This window comes from Gracilinanus agilis, chromosome 2 (genome assembly GCF_016433145.1).
Source record: "Gracilinanus agilis isolate LMUSP501 chromosome 2, AgileGrace, whole genome shotgun sequence".
Classification (NCBI taxonomy): domain Eukaryota; kingdom Metazoa; phylum Chordata; class Mammalia; order Didelphimorphia; family Didelphidae; genus Gracilinanus; species Gracilinanus agilis.
In genome coordinates, this window is record NC_058131.1 from 405,845,692 (window position 1) to 405,856,106 (window position 10,415).

The 10,415-nt window shown below is 37.4% G+C and overlaps 1 protein-coding gene across 2 annotated transcripts in view; it reads right to left on the minus strand.

Annotated features, from left to right (window-relative positions):
• MYOT (myotilin) overlaps window positions 1-10,415 on the minus strand; it is a 42,499-nt gene that overhangs the window by 8,284 nt on the left and 23,800 nt on the right. For both annotated transcript variants that reach the window (XM_044664571.1, XM_044664572.1), the window contains 2 exons: window positions 3,061-3,235; window positions 1,134-1,238 (listed from right to left, as the gene is read on the minus strand). In XM_044664571.1, the coding sequence (XP_044520506.1) occupies window positions 1,134-1,238; window positions 3,061-3,235 (280 nt within the window). The remainder of the gene's footprint in view (window positions 1-1,133; window positions 1,239-3,060; window positions 3,236-10,415) is intronic.

Sequence of the window (10,415 nt, forward strand, 5' to 3'; positions counted from 1 at the left end):
AGGCACTTTTTTTTTACTAGGTGCCATGGGGGATGTGTGGAGAAATATAAAATATTGTTACTGTGGTTAGGGAGCTTCTGCTCATCTTTTTAGAAACACATGAACTTGGATTACAAATCACTAATATTGGGTTAAGATTGCACATGCATTTTAGCTTATGAAAGGAAATATGATCCTGTAATACCAACAACTCTTTGCCAGCTGTGACACCAAGGTTTTTTCTACCCATTTTCAAAATAGTGACAACAAAATTCAGGCCAAAGAATAAGCACCAAACTTGTTATTTGATGTCACATAGCAGCCTTCCTCCCACAATAAACCACAAAACAAAAAAAGCCAGACTCAACTGCAGATACTGATTAGTTGTGTGAACTTGGGCAAATCAGTTAAACTTCTGTTTTCTCTTTTGTAAAACAGGATAAGTAATATCAATGGTCCTTATCTTCAGGGTTGTGAAAGGGTGCTGTGAACAGAAGGATGGACTGTACCAAGGAAGACCTGATGACTCTGACATTTATTAGCTGTATGACCCTGGACAAGCCAGTTATCTGCCTCAGTTTTCTCATTTGTCAAATGAGAATAATAATAGCACCTACCTCCCAGGATTGTTGTGAGGATGTGATGAGATAATGTTTATAAAGCACTTTGTAAACCTTAAAGAGTTATATAAATGCTAGTTCTTATTATTACTATTATAATAATGTATGAAAATCTCAAAGCAGTTATTTTAAAACATGAACTGTGGAACTGTTGATTGCATATTAATTTAACATCCCCTTTTCAACCCTTCAGGGCTGTGTGGTGTAATGGATAGAGAGCCTATCTGAGTCAGGTCTATTTGCATTAAAGTTCTGCCTCTGGCACATACTGGCTCTTCTGCTTGGCTATAGGCAATTCTTTCGGACTTTAAATTGTACAAAAAACTTCTGCTCTGCATTGGTAGAAGGAATCTCTTCACCCTGAGCCTCCTCCTTACATCAGTGAAATAAAAAACCTGGACTTAAAACAAGACAGTGAGCTAATGAAATAATAATAATAAAAAAAACCCTAACAAATAAAAACCACACGAATCCATACCTAGTGTGAAATCACAGTGTAAATATATCTGATGGAGGAAGATAATGGAAATTTACCTGTGCTAAGTCCTGTGATTCATTATCATTCTGTGCTTGAAACACCGCAGCAGCATTCTGTGGTCCCAGCAGCCTGCGAGCCATTCTCTCCTCATATGTTAGCCGCTGCAAAGAGATGGACACGATGGTGACTTGTGTCATCTAGCTGTGAGGTTCAGTGACCAGAGAGGCCCTACCACTCCATCTAAAGTCTCACATGCTAAACCACCAATACTTCTCAGATGGTCTTCGCTGGTTATCTGTGGCATAAATAGGCAGGCAATTAGCTCTGGTTTTCAGGGGACCTGCATTAGAATCTCACCTCAGAGGCTTAATACTTGCATGGCCCTGTGCACCTTATTTAGCCTCTTTTTATTTTCCTTCTTCTTATGGTTTATTATTATCACTTCATGTTGATTTATCATCAGTTTTTTTGGTTTATTTTAATAATTATATTAAATATGATTTGTTATTATCAGATTCTGTTTTCTTCTTTCTTGAGCCTATAAAAACCAAAGAATAGAAGGCCAGTGAAGTTCCTCCTGGCTGTAAGTTTGTGATTTCATGCCTGCATTTTTCTTTCGCTACCTCGTAATATAGTGCTAGGTCTTCACAAGTTTATTCATGATGAGTTAGGCTCTAATATTGGAGAGAGATCTGGTACAGATGCCCTTAACTAAGGTTCCCTAGAGTCACTTTTTTTTTTTTTACCAACACACAAGTAAGGACTTAAATATTTGTTGACTGCATGTGGAAAGATGGTAGAAAATGTGAACCCTTCTCTCCATCCTCTACTTTCCCTTTTTGAAATCAATCAGTCTACATGGCACTTATTAGGTAAACCTTTAACAGGAAGCCTTCTTCAAACCCTATCAATTCCAGTGCTTTTCCTCTTTTAATTAATTTCTATTTATCTTACACATAGCTTGCTTTATAGCTTCATATATGTTTGTTGCAGGTTGTCTCCTCCATTAGATTGTAAGCTCCCTGAGGGCAGGGGCTGTCTTTTGCCTATTTTGTCTACCTTGCACTTAGTGCAGTATAACAGGCACTTAATAAATGCTTATTGAATCAATGGAGAAAGAATGAACTAATGCCTAGTCTCATGCTCTCACATTCAGAGTTAATGTTTTGATAGGCCAGTGAGTACTTGGCCTTTTTGCTTGCTGTTGTCATAAAGATATGGAAAGGATTCAATAATGTATCAACAATATTTTTCTTCTAAAATAACTTTCTAATGTAATGAAGACAGCAGAGTGTATGGTAAGACTATAACTGTAATTTTTCATATACAAGTACCATACAGAAACCTAAGTAACAGGGGGCCAATTTGTCTTTGGCCAGGATGCCAATATTCAAGTTTTACTTCTTCCCTAGGAGGGGGTGTATATTTCCTCTCCACAGTGACCACCTTACCTTGAAGTCATGCCACTTGGGCCACCACCCTTAGGATCCCATTTCTTTTCTTTCCTCCTCACTCCTAATAGAGATGAGAACAGGCTGTGATTTCAACTGAGTGCAATTGCTTCTGAAGTTAGATGGTCCTATGAGCTGCTAGCAAAACACTACCACTCCCTCCAGTTCAATTTTCCCCAAGAGCAATGATTCTTGATCATAACTTTTTATTTGGCAGAGTTCATGGAAGTTGCATACAAAGCACTTACCAAAATTACTAGACTGTATTTGTTATCCTACTCTAGCACTATAATAAGGCGGTCAAAGCAAGAAAGTTTTATTGTTCCATTCAGAGCAGTCCTCTGGTAGGTCTGCACTTTGTAACCCTGAGTCACAGGTTTCAGACAGAGGAACTTTGGAATAGGGTCAGATGCTTATTCCTACTAATCATAATCCTATCCCTTGCTGAGCTTAGGAACACTAAGAATTAGTGTAATAAGAATGACATTCATAACTAAACTCTATGTATTAAAGGATTAGACATTTCACGCACTTGGTTTCCATTGTGTAGAAGATTGTCCTTGCACCGAAGCTTTCTTTCCAAGTCTTGGATCAGAGCTTCTTTGGATCCTTGTATTTCATGATCAGGAGTCTTTGGTGCTATTTTAGGATGTGCTCCTTGGGCTGGCTTAACATTTACAGGTTGGTTGACTGATGGCTGCTGGTAACTGACAAGGAGAAGGAAAGAGAGAAAAAGAAGGTCTCTGAAGTATACTGTGTTTTAGTGTCTTCTACGACAAGCTGGAATTAATTCAATTTTATAAAATTCTCTGTGACATAATGAGATGTTTATAAGTTTATGACCACAAACCCTACTCCTTCCCCTAATTCTTTAATATTTCAAAAGGTCCTTTAAACATTAAGATCACAACTCCTAAGCAACTTATGGTTTCATGAGTTGTTAGAGTAAAAAAAAAATCATCTGATGTCTATCTTTCTAGGAATGAACCACTCCAAACTTAGCTAGACTGGCCTTTAGACAAATTAAACTTAGAAAAACCTAGGTTAAAAATATCACCACTGATATTTTACTAATTATGTGGCTGGGCAAGTTACTTAAATTGTTTGAGCCTCAGGTTCCTTATTTGTGAAATGGTGTCAACAATACCTGTAGTACCTACCTTATAGAGTTGTAAGGACTATAGCAATCATAATGTATAAAAATGCTTTACAAACTTTTAAGCATTATAGAAATATCAGTGATGGTGATGATAATGATGATGATGATGATGACAGCCACAGAGTGGGTGTCTGGGAATAGTCTTAGAACCTTTACAGCTAGATAGGATCTGTCAGGGCCCCACTTGACATAATGAGAAATCGAAGTGGGATGTTGATGGTGGAAGACCTGTTACTTCTTCTTCTTTTTTTTTTTTTTTTAAACTCTTATCCTAGAATTGATAATAGGTATCTGTTCTAAAGTAGAAGAGTGGTAAGGACTAGCCAATTTGGATTAAGTGACTTGCTCAGGATCACACAGCCACAAGTGTCTTAGGTCAGATTTGAACCAGGTCTGTATTGCTAGTACTTTTGATACAGAGCTGTGATTTCATTGGTATAAAGAATTCTCAGGGATCAATATAGATTAATCACTGTTCTGTATCCTCCAGTCTTAGTCACCAGGAGGGCCCTGAGAGATTAAGTGATTCACTTAGCCTTTCACAGCCAGTATATACCAGAGACATGATTTGATCCCAGGTCTTCCCGATTCTGAGACTGGTTTTCTGTCCATTGTGCATTGCTGCCTTTTTACTGCCATTATTGGTTATCACAGAAGGAGTAGTGAAGTTTTAAACGAAGACTAATTAGGCAGCTCGATGGCACCATGGACAGAGTACCAGATCTGGAAATATTATGATCTGAATTCAAATTTGGCCTCAGACACTTCCTAGCTGTCTGAGCCAGGCAAATCACTTAACCCCCTCCTGCCTCAGTTTCCTAATTTGTAAAATATGTAAATTAATAGCACCTAACTCAGGGTTTTTATAGAGATCAAATGAGATATTTGTAAAGGACTTTGCAAACTTTAAAGCACTACATAAATGCTAGTTTTTGTTACTGTTCAGGTAAAAATTTCCCTCTAAGTAGTTAGGGTAAAAGGAAATGAATTTTAGTTGTAGGAGGAATTTAGTTGACATAAGAAAGAGGTTTCTATAAGAATTATGAGACTCAAAAAGCTGTCCTGAGGGAAGAAATGGTATTTTATTTGAAGATCTTGAAGGATAAAAAAATAACCATTTGTCTTAAGTAATCTAGTGCTATTATACCTAAAAATGGTCTCTCAAGGCCCTTTCAATCTTATCATTCTGAATTATTGAAAGTATATATATGTACACACACACACACACACACACACACACACACATATATATATATATATATGAGTTGGGTAGCTCAGTGGATTGAGAGCCAAGCCCAGAGATGGGAGGTCCTAGGTTCAAATCCGGCCTCAGACACTTCCTCTCTGTGAGATCTGGGCAAGTCACTTAACCCCCATTGCCTAGCCCTTACCACTCTTCTGCCTTGGAACTTATACATAGTATTAATTCTAAGGTATAAGGTAAGGGTTTAAAAAAATGTACATGTATAAGTATTTGGATACATCCCCAAGCCTGAGCACATGCTATGGAGTAATGAATGATAATTTAATTGAATTGCTACCTATCTATCAAAGGCTGGCTGGTGTGTGTAATTTAAGATATATGGAATTCAGTCTTTTTTTGGAGGGGGATTTCAGTTATTTTTGGAGGGGGAATGGAATAGAGGCAGAGAAAGCTAGATAAGAGGATAAAGCTAATCAAACTTAAAGAATTGTTTAATGATGAAATTGAGAGAATTGATGGAAGAGAGTATAATATCAAGATTAATGCTCATGAGTAATAGTAATAGCTGACCTTTGAAGGTAACTTAGAGGCTCCAAAATTTGGAAAGTGAGGAGAGGGAAGAGGAACCCAGGATATTTATGGATGAAGTGGACTATAAAAGATGGAGTTGTTGAAAAAATTTGCTTTGGAATCCTAGAATTTAACTGATGCCCACAGTGGTTTTTTAAAATTTGCTTTTATCATATACTTTCAACTTGTAAAAAAACAAACACAGGTGCATTTACTTAGTGTTGTAATTACAAACAGAGATGTACAATGGAGGGATCTGAATTAGGTATAGTGGAGACCAAGAAATGTATCTGTGTTGTATGTTGGTGCAGATTTGTGTATCATAACTTTCCACAAAATTATCATAACCAGAAGTGGGAAAAATCAACAATGATGATTTTAAATAGAAGAGAACATTCACAGTTATCCATTTCCTTCTCCAATTTCTTCTTAGATTTGAGATTTTCTTTCTGTGCTTAATGAGATTGTCTGGTGAAATTTCTGTCCTTGTTCTAAGTCTAGTTCTAATAAAACAGTGCTATAGGTTCCCTTCATCCTACTCTCACCCAAATAACACAAGTATGCAGTAGTAAGACAATTATTTCATATTCAAAGGATGAAACGTGAAAGATGGAAGAGACCATAACAGACTACATGGCCCAAGCATCTTTTTATTTTATTTTATTTTTAAACACTTACCTTCTATCTTAGAATCAATACTGTGTATTGGTTCCAAGGCAGAAGAAAGGTAAGGGCTAGGCAATGGGGAGTCAAGTGATTTTCCCAGGGTCACACAGCTAGGAAGTGTTTGAATCCAGATTTGAACCTAGGACCTCCCATCTCTAGGCTTGGCTCTCAATCCACTGAGCCACCCAGCTGTCCTCCATCTTTTTATTTTCAAATTTAATTGACTACATGAAGTCAGGTGTTGATTTTAACTTGACCATTTGACATTTTGTTTTGTTTGACTTTTGGCTTTGATTCCATGGTAAATTTCAAAGTGAGTGGCCCAAATGGACCAAAGTTAGTAGGCTGGTGTTTGTATGGTTCCAGATCTTCAGTTTGATAGGTAGTTGACTTTACCGCCTTGCAACAAAATCTTAAATTCTCTTAAGGTTTTATCTTTCATTATTTTGGACAAGTTTCAATTAAGCTTTGTTTAGTGATTGGGTGTTATGATGATCTGCAGTTGCACTGAACTGTGTCTATATCTTATATTTTCATATTCCCATCTTATTTTTTTCTCTAGACAACTCTAAGTATGGTATAAAAAAAAACTTAAAAAAATAATACCCTCTAAAGCAGGAAATGCTTCTGCAAACCTACAATCATAATGCCAACTTCCAAAATAATTATAGACCAACAAAAAGGAGAATAGAGGAAGAGAAAGAAATAGAATGGAGGAAAAGAGAAATGGAAGAGAATAAAAGGTAAATATAGAGGTCTGTGTGATGCCAGAAAGCTTGGTTCAATTCTTTGTACTGAGACTCTCAGAGACAGTATGAAAAAAAAACTGGATGTAAAATCAGAAGACTTAGGTTCAAATTCCACCTCTATTTCTTGCTATATTATCTTGAGAAAGTCACTCAACCTTTGGACTCTCTGACCCATAAAAGAATAGTTTAGATGGCCTTGGAGGTTCCTTCCAACTTTAAATCTATGATATTTTAATCTTCATGAATCAATTTGGAAGAAATCTCTTAGGGTGTTATTGATGATTCTGAAAAGAGAGGGTAAATACTTGAATGAATGAGTGAATATTTAGTTGTATATTGTATGTAGAATATTACACCGCACACTGAAGTATTTTATGACATGCATTGATAGATTAAAAGCTAGACAATATGTATCTCTGTATTCATTTGTATATTCAAAAATATTTAATGAATACATGTTATATGTATAGCTAGCCCTCTGTTGGGCACATTAGGTGGTAAGATGGGCAGATGCGAAGAAGCATAACATACAATTCTTGACTTATGTATTTAAATCTTCAGTTTATATCTACATTATCCATAAATGAAAGGCCAATTCAATCAAGCCACTTAAAAAAATTGAATTGATTGAAAATTAAGGTACTAGTTTATGCTCATAGACCAATGATCCTGGCAATATGGAACACCTTATCCTTAGCCTAAGTCTTTTAATCTTGTTTTGAGAATATTTGGAGAATTTTACAACATCCATAATTGGAGATGCACGATTTTATCATCTCTCTACTGGGACACTTGTGGATGGGATTTAATATGTTGATATAAAGAAAAATAAGTTAGACATGTGAAATTTATGATTTCATTTCTGCACAACCTTTTTCTTTTTATATGCAAATGCTTGCTTTATTTGATTTTGTAAATTTGGAATAAAAATTAAAATAAAGCAAAAATGATTATATCATCTCATAATTTGAAGGAACTTTGGAAATTATAGGTCTATAGCAGTGGTTCCCAAACTTTTTTGGCCTACTGCCCCTTTTCCAGAAAAAATATTACTTAGCACCCCCTGGAAATTATGAAACTATTTATTGAACTCAGAATAGAATGTAATACAAAAAAAGTGTGGCCATCACTGTCTCCCTGGATCGCTGCAGCACCCACCAGGGGGTGGTAGCGCCCACTTTGGGAATTACTGGTCTATAGGGACAAGAATCATCTTCATAACGTGTCTAAGAAATGGTTGGTCCTGTGGATTTATCAAAACTGGAGTTAGGAATCACATATATATATATATAAAGCTCCATTGTAGTTAGGTGGCGTGGGAGATAGAATCCAAGACTTGAAGTCAGGAGGGCTTGAGTTTGAATCTTGCCTCAGACAATTACTAGTTGTATAACCCTGGGCAAGCCACAGCCTCCCTCAGCTTGTTCCCTCATTTGCAAAATGTAGATAGTAATAGCACGCACTTCATAGATCGGTTGTAAGGATCAAAGGAGTTAACAAATGCAGAGCACTTTGTGATCCTTAAGGTACTATATAGAAAGGCTAACTGTTAACTGCTTTCATACTTTCTTCATGTTTTCATTATTAATTTCATTATCATGGATAATCTTATATATTTTCATGATACAATGGAGAAAATACTAAATTTGGAGTTAAGTACCTTAGTTCACATCCTGCCTCACTGGTATGACCTTGGGCAAGTTATTTAACTGTTTTGGATCTCAGCTTCCTCATCTGTAAAATGAGGCAGGTTCAACTATTCAGTGATTCATGTACTGAGAGTTGGAAGGGGCTTTAGAGGCTATGTAGTTCAACGGTCTTTTACAATTGAGGACAGTAAGGCTCAGGGCTTATTTACAGTCACATGGGTGATCATTTTTCAAAGGCAGGATTTGAATCCTGATCTGATTCCATAGACAGCACTTTTTCCAATGTATGAAAGACCTCTAATGTCCATATAACAATGGGAATAGAGTGAACTCCTAACATTGCCATAGGACATTTGACTTTCTAGGTTTTCTAGGTTTTAATTTAAACTCATTTAAAACAGTTTCTTTTATAAACTGGTTTTTAATGTTTGTTACCTGAGTTGCCAGAATCATCACCAATTACCATTCTTTCTGGAAAATTTCCAGAGGAGAAAAATTGGCCTCTGGAAAGATTGAGGGAGACAGGAATTTTGAGGAATTTGCCACTGTCTATAAATAATGAACTAATTGCTCCAACATCACTGATGATTTCCTTATTACTAAGGGCAAAAGTCTTTTTTAGATATTGTTGTTCTTGTCTTCATCTTCTAAGAGAGTGATGGTGAACTTATAGCACAAATGCCAAAGATGGCACACAGAACATTCTTTGTGGGTACACAGCTCCCCTTCTCCCACTGAGGTCCTTACAAGAAAGACAGAGGGACCTAGGCAGAGATGTTCTTTTCCCTGTCTCCACTGTGCCTGATGACATTTTTTCACATCACCTGCCTGCCCCTTTGCCCAGCAGCCAAATGGGAATGCTTCCTCCCTCCCTTGTGTGTGGCATGGGGGTAGGGGTGGGGGTGGAGATGCTCTGCAATCAGTGTGGGGGAAGGGCATAGCACTTGGTCTAGTGGGGGGGCAGGCACAGCACTTGGTCTGGGGCTTGGGGGTGGGGCCTAGTACTCGGTCTCTAAAAGGTTCACCATCACTGTTCAATTTGTGGAACTGTTCTTTGGGGGGGTACATAACACTAGAGATTATCTTCTTTCTGATACCCTTTTGTTCCTTGGCTTCTGTGACATGGCACTCTTATTCTCTTCCTATTTCTTTGATTATGCCTTTTCTGCCTCCTTTGTTGGCCTTTCATCTTATTCCTACCTCTTAAGTCCAGCCACTTTCAATATTCCATCTCTTTTCCTGTTTTGTTTTTTTTTAATTCTCTTTCTCATGAAGCTCTCATCCTTACTTCACTTTGTACAAATTTTCTCCCAAATTATATCTCCCTCTTTAACCTTTACCTATAGTTCTGATTCTCTATTTCTGACTTCCTACCAGATGTATATACAGGGATGTCCCTTAGGCATCTCAAGAGGAACATACTTAAAAACTAAACATATCGGGGCAGCTGGGTAGCTCAGTGGATTGAGAGCCAGGCCTAGAGACAGAAGGTCCTAGGTTCAAATCTGGCCTCAGACACTTCCCAGCTGTGTGACCCTGGGCAAGTCACTTGACCCCCATTGCCTACTCTTACCAATCTTCCACCTATAAGTCAATACACAGAAGTTAAGGGTTTAAAAAATTAAAAAAACAAATAAACAAACAAACAAAACTAAACATATCATCTTTTCCTCAAAACCTTCCTCTTCTAACTTTTCCGTTTCTGTTGATGGTGTTGCCACCTTCCTCCCTCCCTCCTCCCTCCCTCCCTCCCTTCCTTGCTTCCTTCCTTCCTTCCTTCCTTCCCTCCTTCCTTCCTTCTTTGCTTCCTTCCTTCCTTCCTCCCTCCCTCCCTCCTTCTTTTCTTCTTTCCTTCCTTCTTTCCTTCCTTCCTTCTCTCCCTCCTCCCTC